Source organism: Gossypium hirsutum, chromosome D03, assembly GCF_007990345.1.
Source record: "Gossypium hirsutum isolate 1008001.06 chromosome D03, Gossypium_hirsutum_v2.1, whole genome shotgun sequence".
In the NCBI taxonomy this organism is placed as follows: Eukaryota; Viridiplantae; Streptophyta; class Magnoliopsida; order Malvales; family Malvaceae; genus Gossypium; species Gossypium hirsutum.
The window spans coordinates 29,980,068-29,996,004 of record NC_053439.1 but is presented as its reverse complement, the minus strand read 5'-3'; the positions used below and the strand labels follow the sequence as shown (position 1 = coordinate 29,996,004).

Genomic DNA, 15,937 nt, shown 5'->3' with positions numbered 1-15,937 from the left:
AAAATCCTTTACAAAATAATATTATTTAACAACTAAGTTCAATAATCTACTATATAACTTCAAGAACATCTATAATTCATTAATGGAAAGTTTTAAAACCTTTAACAATTTTACGAAATATTCTCTAGGTTAGCTAGATTAAGCTACAATGATCTCAAAAACATAAAAATCATAAAAAAAAGTGTTGAATTTGACTTACATGCAAAAGCTTTTTCACTTGGTTATAATGGTTTTGGGTGGAAAATATGAAATGGGGAAGATGACTAAAATTTTCTTTATATTTTATTATTATTATAACTTTTAAAATAACATATAAATATAAATTATGACAAACATATCCACTAACCGTCCCACATTAATAAGAATGGCTTAATTACCATTTAGATTCTTACAAAATATTAATAATGCATTTTAGCTAATAATAATTAATAGCGATTAAGTTTTACGTCTTTTATAATTTAGTCCTTTTTTCCTTAACTAACCATTCAATCGCTAAAATTGTTGGACCAAGACTTAATATAAATCTATAATAGACTCACAAATATTATAAAATAATATTTATTAACTCGATCATTGGAAATTGGGGTTTCAAAATCACCATTTCCGGTACCACTAAAAAATGCGATGTTAAAATAGTCATTATTGTCAGACAACCCGAGTGAGATATACTTTAAGCTATTATTGCTAAGCAACCCGGGATGGCGATCCATATGTCTAAATTTAAAAAATGAGGGACTAAAATGAAAGAGATATGAAAAGTGATTTCAAAGTTATTTATAAATTTGAGCTATTTGTGATTGGAAATTGTATTAAAAAAGCAATAGTGTTACCTTGTATATAATTGAAAATGAGTTACTAGAATGTTATATTATTGAACTTTATTCTTTTATTCTTTTATTATTATCATTTTTGTTTTTTATCATTATTAATTTAATTTATAAATTACTTAATGCTTTATGTAGTGATTTTAGATGTTATTAGCACTACCAGACATTCAATGTTCAACATACTGTTGTTGTTTTTGTGCACAGGTAGTTAGGCCTTTAAGGAGTATACAAATGTCATCAGCATCGGAAGCTCCAACTCAGCTCAAACAACGATGGTGATGTTTCTTTTGTTTAGGACTTTAATGGTATGTATATATGCTTTTATAAACTTTATACTTATGAAATTTATCTTAAATATTTTAATTATGTTTTATGAAATTACATATATTATGGTAATATATATATACTTATTCATACAATTTAAGTGATGAATCTCGAATATGATATGCTTAAAGAAGCGTTGGGAATTAATTTGGGAGTTTTACTCATATCTTGAAATATATGTTAAGTTTAATTATAGGTGGATCTGAATAAAACTAAAGGAGATATTATGTAAATTTTTATAAAAATATATATATAAATGAAAATTTATATTCTTAAATTAATTAATGAGAATTAAGTTTGAGTTGTTTTGACAACAAAATGTGACATTTTATATTCGAATCCGACAATAGAATCAGGTGTAGGGTGTCACAAAGTTTGATTTTTGGTGAGAGTTTTCTCTCATTATCCTTGAATTGATATATTGATCTGATCCAAAAACTTTTGTTGCCTGTGATGTTTGTTTATACATGATTGTTATTTTCTCTTGTAATCCTTCAGCTTATCATATTTGTTTCACTACGTTTTGATAATTCTATTTAGGGGTTAACAAAACTCAATTCGATTTGAAAAAATCGAAAAAAAATTCAAATTTCAAGTTAAGCAAATTGAATTATTCAAGTTAATTGAGTTATTTGAGTCAACTCAATTTTTTTTTCAAATTTCGAGCTCGAATTAGGTTGAGTTTTCGAATTCAAATAATTCGAATAAACCGAATATTAAACTATAATATATTATATTTTTACCCCAAACCCCTAAACCTTTTTATTTTCCCTCCAAAACTTTTACTCCCTCTCATTTTTTCTCCAAAACTTTTACTTCCTTCCCATCTCACCCCTCGTCTACCCTAAACTTATTTTTTCCCCACTTTTTTTTGAATATTTTACCCCCAAAATTTTACTCCCCAAACCTCCAAAACTTTTTATTTTCCCCATAAACTTTTACTTCTCACCTTTTTCCTTTAAATCACGATTAACTCAAAAATTTTTTATTCAATTCGATTGAACGCTCACCCTTAATTCTACTTATAAAATAAAAACATTGAATTTTTTGGTTTTTAGGTATAAAAAATGATGAATCAACATTTTATTAATACATTTTATGAGTGTTAATAAAAATAATTTAATTTAATTATAATAAAATTTTTTGATTTGATTAAATTAAAAATTAAGGATTTATATGAAAATTGATATTAAATAGATAGGATGTTAAATGCAAATTACTCTTTAATTTTATGGTATTGAAATTAATAAATATTAAATTTTTAAACTTAAAATATAATTTTAAAAAACATATAAATAATATTTATCAAAGTAAATTTATATTTTTCAAATATAATAAAAATTAATTATATTCATTTATTAAAGTACAATAAATATAAATATTGTTATAAAATAAAGAGAGATGAAGAGAATAAATAAAAAAGAAAAAATATATATATGAAAGTAATAGAGAATCTACTTTATAGGCATAAGAAAAGAAATAGAAATCTAATTCTAATAACTATTAGAATTGAAAGTATATTAAAATTTTATCTTGATCATGACAGGCATCTACTTAATAAGATATTCATAACAAATATAAAATTATAAAAAATAAATATTAATAAAATTGACATTAAAATAAATTAATTTAACAATATATATAAAATAAATAATTTGTAATAAATTGTTAATAATATTATTTAAAGTATAATATATTAATATTAATATTTAAATCATGATAAATTTTTATATTATTTTAATATTAAATATTAATATAATTGATTCTAAATTAGTTAAATATTTTTAAAAATTTTTAATTGCATTATTATTTTTAAAATGAAATTAATTAATTTTTAAAATTAAATATTATAAAAAATATTATAAAATTATTATACCCCAGCCTGAATTATCGGTTGACAAAACAGCCCTTGTAGAAAGTAGTATCCAAGATTCCATCTTTTACTCCTTGAATTATCGGTTGACCAAACAGCCCTTGAGGCTGCTGCTGTCTCCACTTTCTCTTGAATCAAAACCTGCCAATTTTGCTTTCTATAAAAAAGGTTAATTTTATTTACTTTTTGTTTTTTGTTTTGTTCGATTTTCAAAATAAAAATGGCAACAGCAGCAGCAGCGACAAAGACAATTTCTCAGATTTCTTGTTTCTCTTCAATCAACCGGAGATTTCAGCTCTATCATCGTTCAACTTTTCGTCCGGTTACTCGCTCAAAGGTATTATCGTATTCAGATAATTAAATTTACTTGAAAGATTATTGAGTTGCTTAACATGCTGATCAATGCTTTGTTTACATGTTTCATTTTTCCAATTTAAATTGAAAGTAAGCAGAGACCTTGAAATCTTGATCTGTTCACTTATTTTGTAGGGTTTTAATCCATATTTAAATTGATAATAAGAAAAAATCTTGAAATATTGCTCTTTCTCTTATTCTGTAGGGTTCTAATCCATATTAGTAATTAATATGTTTTGTATTATGGTAATTATTCTAGATTCAGTTATTTTGTTCCTTTTACTGCTGAACTTTTTCTTTTAAAGTCGCCTTTAAGGAACTAAAGTCTACAAATTTTGATTTTTATGATACACGAAGGCTGACTATTTGTGTTAATACTCATATATACCTTCAGTGGAGTTATTAAACTAAACAAAGAGTAAGGCTATTTGGGTTATTCTTATATACAAAGAATTCGTTTCTATACACGCCCAATGTTAAAACCATTTTTTGAAAGAGTATGTGACAAACCTCTAACTCCGTTGGTGGAGTATGACTGTATGAGATAGTATTCGTGGAGTTTAATTTAATCCATTTTCCTTGAGTTTATGGCTTAAGTGTTGCTAGCGGCATGCTCCGCTAGAATAATAGTTATTTTATCCTTCAGTTGTACAGTCCAGTTACTCTCAAATAACATGAAAATAATACATAACAAATATTCAGATTGTACAACTGTGGTGAAATTTAACATTTCTCATGATGAAAAAGTTTATGGAACAATTATGTTCAAATAAGTAATCTCGGGTTCTAAATCTATATGAAAAAAGTATTTGCAGAATTAGATATTATTCTATTTTTTAGTTTAATTAAATGTAATTTTCGCTTTCTGCTCTTTATTTTCCATACTTTAGCAACTTTTAGAAGTAAAAGAATAAATTGGAAAAATGAAGTAGAAAAGTAACAACCAATTTGGGGCTTACTTATTTCAATTTCCTTAAGTTTTCATGCTTTGCTATTAGATTAGCAATTACTTTTAAATGTTTGAGGAAATTAAATAAAAAGTATTCCTGCTCAAATATTAAATCAAATATAAAATCATAAAAATGTGGAATCTAATTGGATTTGATGTATTAATATTCTTTGTGAACATTAAAGAAATTAGTTATTGTGTTGGAAAAGATGCTAAGTACAATTTTCCAGTCATTTGTTGTTACAAGTGTTGATGGGCATGGTGCTGAAACTACTGGCAATCAACCTAAAACTACGCCAAGCTATATTGCTGGAGAATCAAAAGCATTTATAGAAGATATGCCTAGGACATACCCAAATGCAGAAGAGCATGTTCCTGAAAATACAAGTGATTTAGAAGAGGAACATGGTATCATCCAACAAAAGAGGGCAGCAAAAATCCATGATTTCTGTTTTGGAATTCCTTATGGTGAGTGTGCAGTATGAGGTTTCCATTGCCGGAAAAATTACTAGGTTGATCGTTTATTTATTTGAAATGCTTTCTTACAGTTATAGTTATTTTAAAGTGTCTTTTATATCATTTAATGGCTTTTCTATTTTTTTGTGCTTGTTACACTATCAATTTATCTAGACTTGGTAATCCTAAGGTTAATTGTTTCTCAAAGTGATTTGTAAATTTTGTGTATTTTTTCCTATGCTTAATCTTTATAATGTATTTTCTTTCTCATTTAGATTTTGTTCTTCAATGGATTAACAAACTTCTAAAAACTTGTCTTACTTGATTATAGGTGGTCTTGTTCTAAGCGGGGGGCTTATTGGTTTTATATTTTCAAGAAATACTACTACCTTACTCTTTGGAGGTGCTTTGCTGGCCCTTAGCACCTTCAGCTTGAAAATTTGGCGGCAAGGAAAATCAAGTTTACTGTTCATACTTGGACAAGCAGGTATTTTAACTTTTCTATGCATTGAGGCATCCTTTGAAAGCAATTTATGGAAATATCATTTTTTTTTGTGCTTCACATTTTACAATCTTGATTGTTGCTTACGTGAAATGTTTGCTTTTGGTTCCTATTTATTTGTTGTCTTATAAAGGAGAGCTTTAGTACCTAAATGAGAAGCCATTGAGTACAAGAATATGGCTTGATAGTAGTTCCCTTTTGTTTAGTTTTTTAGTTAGAGAGCCTAACATCTAATTAACAAAGTTGCTTCTGTTTGTTATAGAATACTCTTCAACTAGCGTTTATCTATTCTCAACCGGAGGAATGCATTTTGTTGAAGTTCAAATGTTTAACAAAGATGGATCTAACACATACTCATATCACGCAAACATGTAAGACTATGCATCTTTAAATGAGTAATGTCGAGCATTAATTGTGATTAGACATTATCGTTCTAGCTTGATGGTTAAAGACTATCGTATGATTATTTATGAGGTGAGAATTTTGGGTGCCATAATTTCAAATAACTATGATTACGAAGCAACAAAGGTCTAAACATCTTGTTTTGGTATGTCACAATACAAGAGTGCACTTGTTTTTTAGTGAAATTATATCTTATAGCATATTATTGTAGAGTGGTTTGGGATTTCATGCAAAATCTAAAGACAACTCTGTCACATGCGTTGGAGCCTGTTTTCTTCAACACCTTACATGGCTTAATCTTCTCACTTGTGATAAGTGCACTTCGAAAATCTTTCTCACCTCAGATGTACAAGTACTAATCCCTTTTCAAACTCCTTAATATGGTGATATAGATTAGCTGCATTAGCATAAATCAAGCATTTGTCAATGTTTGAGTCCATAAGCAACTTAAAGTCATTTTCTTAATTGTTCTATTTCACGGAGTTGTTGCATGCAAACTTAGCTTTAGGAATAACCAAATCCCAACTCTTCACATGATCCTTAATAGGACACCTAAATATATCTTCTAACCTCCAATTAACAACCTCTATTTGCCCATCCGTTTGATAGATGACAATTGCTAGAAAATTTCAATTGGACCTTTTCTTCCATTTAGTGTCCTACAACTTTGACATCCTTCTAAGAAACTATAGATGTAGGGACACCATGTAGCCTGACCATAAAAACGACTCTACAATATGAGGAGCATCAAAAGTCTTAGAAAAAGGAATGAAATGTGCCATCTTTGAGAAACGATCCATCGAAACAAAGATTGAATCATAACCCATTGCTGTCTTTGGTAATCTCAGAACAAATTCCTGTTTAAGTGAATCAAAGGCACTTCTAGCATAGGTAGTGGAGTTTACAACCTTGTGTATTGTGAATTACACAGAAAATTTACAAGAACATGGTGCACCAAGCTTTTCACATCCTTGTACATTAATGGCTAGTAATACCACTCAAACCCTGAATCCGTGGTTTTACCTTTTCCAAGGTACCCTCCCAAGCAGTTTCCAAAAGCTCCCTCATAAATTGTTCGTGTAAAGAACTTTTGGGAATGCACAAACAATTACCCCTAACACATAACCATCATGTAATTGATAATGCAATTTATTCATGTCTGGTTGATCCTTCCAATTTAGAAATAATAGGGTTGAAATATGAGTCAGTTTTTTATTGATTCCTCAATTCTTTGAAACTTGTCACTTCAACAGTCGTCATCGTTAGCAGTGAAGGTCACCTGATAAATGCATTTGCCACAATATTAGACTCATATGCCTTATTTTTCACTGAGAAATTAAATTCATTAAGTTAGGAACTCGACTTGGCATGATAGTCCTTGATATATACATATTTAACTCACCATTCCAATGCTTGACCTAAATGAACACAAACTGTTGATAAGTCAAGTAGTACTTCCAATGTGGAACAACCCTTACCAAAACATAAAACTCTGAATTGTAAGTGGAATAACGCCTTTTAACATTAGATAGCTTCTCACTAAAAATTTCAGTAGGTTTTCTTGGATGAGAACAACCCCGATTCTTACTCGAGATGCATCGCATTTGATGACAAATAACTTCTCAAAATTTCTTGGCTCGTTTCGATGTTTCTTCAATCTAGTCACTAATTGTAACTTAACTCACCAAGGCAAGCACTAAATATGATTCTTCACATTCAACCTCAATTTTTCAGTAGACGATAACCCACTAATCTTGCTACTTTTGGAAGGATTAGTAGCTACTTTTGCATCTTTGAAAGGAATAAGTATTTGGTTTGGTACAATGCTCCTTATCATGATCATACAACCAAGTTCTCACAAAAATATGACTCAGAACATTAGACAAGACTTTATCATCTAGATTATTTCTCATACGAAATTTAACTAAGCGTCTAGATGTGACAGGAATCTTGCAACCTCTTTTAAGCCAACAATTTTTTGCGGGGATGTGGATATTTTTTGTGGGTAACTTAAACTTATCGACTTGCTCTTTTGGAATGACATTCTCTATGCTACTTCTATAAAACCTTGCAATGAACTTTAGTTTGAAAAATGTTTCACCACCTCCAAAACCTTTAAATGTTGTCAACAATACTAACAATCAAAGACGGTTCTTGAACCGGATGCACATCAATTTATTCTCTTTCTTCATCATTCTCATCATATATAGGGTTACTATATCATTCTCTTGCTCTTCCATCTCAGTTAAGTTCACACTTGTTCGAGACAAGAATAAGAACCCTGACCTTCTCTCCATAAGTGAAACAATTATGAAAGTTACTGCCAGGCTTAAAAATATTCTATCTACCACTATTTCCAGCCTTAAAACTCACCAAAGCCTTCCTCTTTTCATGTGTTTCCTCTGCCATCTTTGTTTGTAAAGAAAGCCTCACAATTATTTCTAAAGGCTGTCTGTTAATTTATAACACCTCGAATAGCTCGAACTCCCCTTTGTGTTACCGCCATCAATCCTTTTAGACATAGGCCATTAATGAAGACATTTTTTCGTGCATCTTCAAGGTTGAATAATCAAACCACTCCCATCTCATCCAACTTGGATAGAGATATTGTTAAATTCAGAAGTACACTCCTCCATCAACAATCCCTTTTGCCTTAATGGATGGAGCTCAACTCCATATCATAGTCAGCTGGTAGAGATATTGTTAAATTCAAAAGTGCTCTCTTCAATTCTCTTACACCATTGAACTGTAATGCCTTTCAATTTTAGTTTCACAAGCACCATCTTCCTAGCCTCTGTCATTAGTTTCCTCTTGAATTAATTCTCCAAGCTAACTTCCCTAGACAAGGAATCTTCCGCATGCATTTTCCCATAAAAATCAGCAACTTCAATCCTAATTCCACCCCCATTTAATTGAAAGGCATGAACCAACCACTTCTCCAATCCACCTTGTACCGCACGATTTGCGAATTCAGCATCATGAAAGAGGTTTTCTTCATTATAATCAGATTCATCAGCAAGACTACCTACAAGTACATCAAACTAGTTGTGAGCATCTTCCATAATCTCCATCTGGGCTTTCCATTCATTCCTTTCGCGGCCTAGCATAAATTGCATGTATCAACTCTTCAATCACATCTTTCAAGAAAAAAAAAATTTCTTCATTCACACTACTCATTTCAGCCAGTTCTGTTTGTTGATCCTGATTTCCTCTATTGCATCCAGCCATGGCTTAAAAAGCAAACCCTAATTTAAACCCAAAGATCTAGTCAGGCTCTAGTTCCAAATTTGGTATGGTTACAGAGAAAAAACAGTAAATAAATAGAATTTAGGCTGAAACGTGTTATGTAGAAGTTGGAACTCTTGAATACATGGGGTTATAAAATCCCCTAGTTTCTGAAGTCTATTAATTCAAAGAAAAATGTTAAGGTTTCTTGTAAATCTATTTAATTTCTTCTTTATGCTAGGGTTACAGATAAATTTTTAATCCCACCCCAGATTTAAGACGCTAAAGATAATTTATAATCTTAGCCATCTATCTTTGTCTACAATCACTGAAATGATAAAATTATATAAAGTAACTCCTGCATCATTGAGTACAAAAGCGGACTCGTACTTCATTGGTGACTGCATCTAGAGACATTGATGGGAAGATACTGAAATAATTAAACATGAGCTTTATTGGCTAGAAAATGTTATTATAACACGTTAGATCAATACTAGGAAGTATCTATCCTTCCCATCCAGTTCATTTTTAGACAAAAATCTTGTAGTGCCTCTCATTGCAAAATTTGGCATGCAGCAAAGAGGCAACAAGACATAGTTGTGATGATATTGGATGTAGAATTTGGGTTCAAGAAGATTGCTTAATTTACTAGTCCATTTCAGTAAAGATTCAATATACTCCAGAAAATGGTTTTGATGTTGCAAGATATGAGTACCCTATGATCAGTCAGAATATGTATGCTGGATGTTAAAAATTGGTCAAGGTGCTAAACCTTACCTGACATTCATATGCATGCCGAGTGATTAATGATCTTAAAGTGTTCAATGTTCAGTCTTACTTAGAATGGATTGCCCCACTGAATGTGTGTTCCGACTTTGCAGCATTAGCAGCAGTCCTTTTCTGGATGAACTTTCAGACTTACTCATCGGTATGTATCACGTCAGTGCATCTTATTCCTCTCTGGCTGAGTTATTTTGTTCTAACATTATAACTTAATGTGGATGCAGACAAAGAAGCTATTTCCTAATGCATTTTATGCTGCCATTAGGTATTAATCTAAAAACTCAGTGCTTGTGTTAAAAGAAGATGACATCTTGAGTTAGTTATATTCATGTCTTCTTTTTCTTTTCTTCTTTGGAATAAATTTTCATATGATGCAGTGCCGCAATGTTCTTCTTCTATTCATATGTTGTGATCTCTGGAGGGAACCCACCCCCAAAGAAGATGAAGCTTTCTGCTGCTCATTAATCATGGCCATCTTAATTATATGAATGTTGGGTCCCTTTGTGTAATGTTGTAGTTTGACTTGACCTGAGATTACAGGTAAATGGGCATTGTGTTATTTATCAAACAAACTGCTGGTTAGCTACAAGTTGAAGTATTTTTTTTAAAGATTAGGTTAAACGGGAGTTATTCCTCTTCCGTCCCGTAGATTCCGCCAGATCCATCCAAGGGTTCAATCTCTGAGACTGAGTCTTTTTTAAACTGTTATGGTGCCTCTCAGGGGACATGTTAGGCTTTTACTGTGATAAATGACAATGTTTTGTTATAGCATTAGTGCTTTTGATCATATGAGTTGTTTACCACTTAGCAGTTGAATATGAGCTATGGTCGCATCTCTTTTAGCATAGTGGCCTTTGAATGGTGCAGCAAAACTCTTGATGAACCACATTTCAAGGAAAAGCAACAACACTAATCTTGGTGAATCCAAAATTGCTATGCATCATCACTTTCTTTCACTTTTTTTTTTTTTTTGGTTCAATGAGCTCACTCAAATTCTCTAATTTTGTTAAGAGCTCTTAGTAAGTTCCTGCCTTATTATTTTTAGATTTTTCTCTTCTTATGAGCCAAGGCAGAGGCGATTCCATTGGAACACGTACTTTGCAGTTTCATTGCCGATGGTTTACGCACCACCCTTTAATTTTATAATTTTCAAAATTTTTTATATTTTATGATTTTTTTATATATATTTCTTATAATTTATGTAAAAATATATAATTTTATACATTTTCTTAAAGAATTGTATCTATCCTTTGTTTTATTATATATTTTTAGTTATTATTATTTTTTTATTTTATTTTTTGCATTTATATAGAATACTTTTAGATTTGAAGAAATAAATGCTTTTTGAATTTCTGAATTTTTTTTATTTTTCTGAATTTTTATTCTGTTTTTTTTTAATGTGTTGTCTTTGAATTTCTTTAGTTTCGCATGAGTTTTAATGTGGTGGGGCTTAGGTCAATTTATGATGGCTTTTTCCATCGATTTGTCACCTGATTTGTGTTTTAAGGCTTGTTGGAGTTTATTCGTTTTTGGGCCTATAAATAGATCTTGTTTTGGGGGGGGGGAATCTTTCGCATTCTACATTTTACTAAGAACTTTGTTGAGCAAGTTGAGTAGCTAGTAGTCTCTTAGATTTCTCAAAATTTTCTTCCAAGTTCACATTTGGGTGGGCTATTGTCTTCCTTTTCCTTTTCTGGTAATGTTTCTGTTGTGATATCCGGTAGAAGGGTGGATAGTGGAAGCTTTAATCCTACCATGATTGAGGTTGAGATGAGGCATGTTCTATTGATTAATGGGAATGCCAAGAGGGAGGCATCAGTTGATTGAATTGACAGGTGGTGGGAGGAATTTTTTTGCCTTCGTATTTGTTCGAGGCAAGCTTTCTTCTGCCTTTTGATTAGTTGCTCTGCCATTGTGCTTGAAGATTTTTGGATTGCCCTCAATTAGTTGGAATGCCATGCTTGGTTTGTTCTTGCATGCTTTTGTTCATTGTTGCATAGAGGGAGAACCTCCTTCGCTAAGGTGCTGTTGAGGAATCTAGTATGGTCGGAACAACTGGGGGTCGTGAGGGATATTTCTTTGGCTATTTTACCCATTTGATCTAAAAAAAATTAATATTTACAAAAATGACTGGTTCAAAAACATTCACAAATGACCTGAAATGAACCGTAAATTTAGGTTATAGTGATTAGATGGCCGGCACCATTATTATTTTTATTTGAAAATAATTTTGAGGGTTTTGGACACTAGATGGTTGGCATTCATTTATTTTTTTTTCAAAACGAAATTATTTTTGGGATGTTGGTACAATAATTGCCGGCATTCATTTATTTTTTTTCAAAAAGAAATTATTTTTGGGATGTTGGTACATTAATAACTGTCACCCCTTTATCTAATTAAACAAGTTGTTTTTTTGGGGGCGTGAGGTGCCGGCCAACAAATGGCCAAAGTCATTCAACAAAAGGGATGATAATATTGCAACATTAGCCTCTTTTTGTGTTCCCATCTTTTTTATTTTCCAAATTTAATTACATATTTTATATTTTAAAATAATATTATTGTATCATTCATATTATTATTAAATTTAAAAATTAATTTAAAGTTAATATGCACAATTAAATTAGATTCTTTTTATAATATTAGAATCTGCTTTAAGAATTTTCATCTTTTATAATAATTCAACTAAGCATTGCTAAATTATTGTTTCATTTATTTTAAAAAATAAAAAGTAATATATTTATAAATTTAAAAACATTTGAATAGTATCTAAAAAATAATTTTAAATAGACTTAAAAGTTTTAAATTTAGAAACGTGTAATATATTTATAAAAAACACTTATTTTATAGATTAAATTAATTTTTAAAATTAAATTTTAAAATATAAAAATATGTAAAATATCGTGTAGAAATAACGTCTATAGATTAAATTTATAAATATATTACTTGTTATTTTTTAAAATAAAAGAAACAATAATTTAGCAATGTATGTTTGAATTATTATAAAAGATAAAAATCATTAAAGCAGATTCTAATTTTATAAAAAAAAATCTAATTTAATTGTGCATATTAAATTTAAATAAAATTTTAAATTTAATAATAATGTGAGTGATGCAATAATATTATTTTAAAATATAAAATATGTAAGTAAACTTGGGAAATAAAAAAGATGGGAAAACAAGGAGAGGTTAATGTTGCAATATTTTCATCCCTTTTGTTAGGTGACTTTGGCCATTTATTGGCCGGCACCTCACACCCCAAAACGAAATCTTTTTTAATTAGATAAAGGAGTGTCGGCCATCAGTGTGTCAGCACCCAAAAAAGATTTTTTAAAAAAAATACATGGGTGCCAGCCATCTAGTGTTCAAAATCTCAAAAATTATTTTTTAATAGAAAAAATAATAGTGCCAACCATCTAGTCCTTATAGCTAAAATTTACTGTTCATTTCAGGTCATTTAGGTGAATGCTTTTGTAACAACTCGTTTTTCAATGATGTCGGGAACAATAATTTTGGGGGCACCAAATTCGACGAGTAAGTTTGTAAATATTTTTATTTAATATTTACGAGTCAAATATGGTTTTAAAAAGGTTTTCAATTTGATAATTTATATTATATAAGCGAGTTATTAAGTTCAAGTGGTAAGATTCTAAGATCAAGTGGTTTAAAAAAATGAGGTATCAAGACTTCATTTCCATAAATCGAGTCATAAATATTTTTATAAATATTTACGGAGTGTCATTAAGGTTGTATTAAAGTTTCGTTGAAAAATTTAATGTTTCGATAGTTAATTAAGTAAAAAGAATTAAATCGTAAAAAGTGTAAAATGTGATCACTAATTTGATTAGAGTGATTAAATGGTTTATTAAATAAAGTTAAGTGGACTTGAATGGTAAATATACCATTTTTAAAAGGTATTGGACGATTAGTGGGGTTATTTAGTTAAAAGAATGATGTTTATTAATTTATAAAAACATTATATTATGTTATAATGTAAATAAAATAAGAAAAGGAAATTAAAAGATGATTCATTCATCTTCTTCACCATTTTTAGTCGAAACAAAATGGGGGAGAAGCTCCAAGCTTCGGCCAAGCTTTAATGGGTGCATATGAGTCCGTTTTTCACCTGTTTCTTTTAATTTTTATATTTTTAAAATCGTTGCAATTAAGTCTAGCTAGCCCGTACCTTCGATTTTGAAAATGTTAAAGATATTGAATGTTGTCATTAATGAATCTATATGAATTTAGTTATTAAATGATGAATTTGAAGTGTTAGTTGTTATTTATAAGTATTTTATTAAGTAATTTTGATGAATTTATCAATTAGGGACTAAATTATTGAAATAGTAAAAATACAAGGATTTGATGTGAAATTATTGTAAATATGGGCTGTTTTGTGTGCCATGAATATTCGGCTGATGTGAATTGACATTAAAAATGGCTAATTTGCACGTTTTAGGCCTAGGGGCTAAATTGAATAAAAGTAAAATGTTAGGGGAAATTTTTTAAAAATATCAAAAGTGACTAAATTGCATAAAATACATTGTTTTACTGTCTAAATTAATATATTGAATAGAATTATTAATTTAGATCAAGATCGAGTGAAAAATCGATGAGAATAAAAATTACCAAAATGCCCTTGTACTTTGTCATTTTTACAATTTAGCCAGGTAAGTTTGTTCGATTTAATTTTAGTTTATATGTAAGTGAAATATATGAACCTAATTGCATAATATTAGATTATATTGATGTGTGTAATTGAAAACTAAAATAATGAATTGATATTATGTCGATCATTGATTGAGAAACTCGGAGCCATTACTGCAAATTAGCTTTGAAAGTTCATTAATATGAACTCAATTATATTTCTAAGTGTTTATGAATATTTAATTTTAAATTATGTAAAATTACTGATATTAAATTGATTTTTTGATAGAATAGGAATTGTAAAAAGTTACGAAAATGATAATTTCTGATATAAATGGAGACAGGTTACATTCGCACGTAACATCATAGCGAGGCTATGGTAATTATTCAAACATAAGACCATGGTTGGACCATGGCGGTATTTATATGTAAGACCGTAGTTGGGCTATGGCATTCTGGTGATAAAACCATAATTGGGTTATGACACTATGGATGTAAGACCATAGTTGGGCTATGACATTCTGATGATAAGACCATAACTGGGTTATAGCACTACAAATGTAAGACCACGGCAGGGCCATGGCAATGCATATGTAAGACCATAGTTAGACTATGACACAAAGGAAACGTGTACTAGGGTTTCAATTGTCTTCACAGTATTCATCGATTATAGAAAATGGATGGTTTCGATCATTATTTAGCACACGTTGTGTGAGCTCCAGTAAGGGTTCTGTTGACTTCACTACGAAAAATATGGAAAGGTATGATGTATCAATGATTAAAGTAATAATATTCATGAATATGAAAGGTATGATTTAAGATATGCTATGTTTATGTACTATATCTTACCATGTGATGATATCGCTAAGTTATGTGTTTAATCATTAGCTTGCAGCTATGGTAAGTGTTTAATATGAACCAAGAAATGTGTGTATGAAATTTATTGAAATGGTGATACATGGAAAACATGATATGTTATGAAAGATGATAAATCCAATAGAATCATGCTCAAGTATAATGGTTATTTATGTTAAGTTCACATGAATTATACTCAATTATGCTAACATGTGTTGTTGTTGATGCTTAGGCTTGTGCCAAGTTGGTGAATGAATTATATCATGTTTAATCTTAATGAAATACATTGAAACGGTAAGTGCTCAATTGGTAATGTGCTTATGTCCACGAAAAGGTGGAATAAATCAAAGTATGTAATTTCTTATCCGATGGTTGATTATGTGGTTGATTCCAAAAGAGCTATGTTTAAATGCACTAGCTTGTAGTCATGGTTGATGTTATGCTTATAACTTGTGTGTTATGCATATGAAATGAGTGAAGAAAGGTAATGAAATGGTAAATTCATAGTTGAAATGAAATTTGAGGAAAAAGGAAGTAATGAGTTTGAATGATGTATTATATGTGGAAATTGACATATGTTATGGATGAATATACCTATAACATGGATAAATACACTAAGTCGGGAATTGATAATGTTGTTTAGGATTATGATAAGCATTGGGAATAGAATGAAAAGAGAGTAAATTGAAAATTTTATAATCTTATAAAAGGTTGATGATTATCTATTAAGTCCCATAAAATCTT

At 29.8% G+C, this 15,937-nt stretch overlaps 1 protein-coding gene across 2 annotated transcripts; it reads left to right on the top strand.

Moving 5' to 3' along the window:
• The first annotated feature begins 3,043 nt into the window (after positions 1-3,043).
• LOC107949492 (protein FATTY ACID EXPORT 1, chloroplastic) lies at positions 3,044-10,482 on the top strand. Of its 2 annotated transcripts, XM_016884149.2 has the most exons (7): positions 3,084-3,361; positions 4,558-4,795; positions 5,115-5,270; positions 5,548-5,656; positions 9,794-9,840; positions 9,920-9,960; positions 10,073-10,171. In XM_016884149.2, exons 1-6 carry the CDS (start codon positions 3,245-3,247, stop codon positions 9,937-9,939), a joined length of 687 nt encoding a protein of 228 aa, XP_016739638.1. In that variant the 5' UTR covers positions 3,084-3,244; the 3' UTR covers positions 9,940-9,960; positions 10,073-10,171. The 2 variants fall into 2 exon arrangements, with proteins under 2 accessions (XP_016739637.1, XP_016739638.1); XM_016884148.2 differs by lacking the exon at positions 5,548-5,656 and having other exon boundaries at positions 3,044-3,361; positions 10,073-10,482.
• The last annotated feature ends 5,455 nt before the right edge of the window (positions 10,483-15,937 follow it).

Bases quoted from the DNA above. Each gene is read 5' to 3' on its own strand.
- LOC107949492 (XM_016884148.2), top strand. From the start codon at position 3,245: ATGGCAACAGCAGCAGCAGCGACAAAGACAATTTCTCAGATTTCTTGT. The intron at 3,362-4,557 runs GTATTATCGTAT...ACAATTTTCCAG, and splicing joins GTCCGGTTACTCGCTCAAAG to TCATTTGTTGTTACAAGTGT. The intron at 9,841-9,919 runs GTATGTATCACG...ATGTGGATGCAG, and splicing joins ACTTTCAGACTTACTCATCG to ACAAAGAAGCTATTTCCTAA.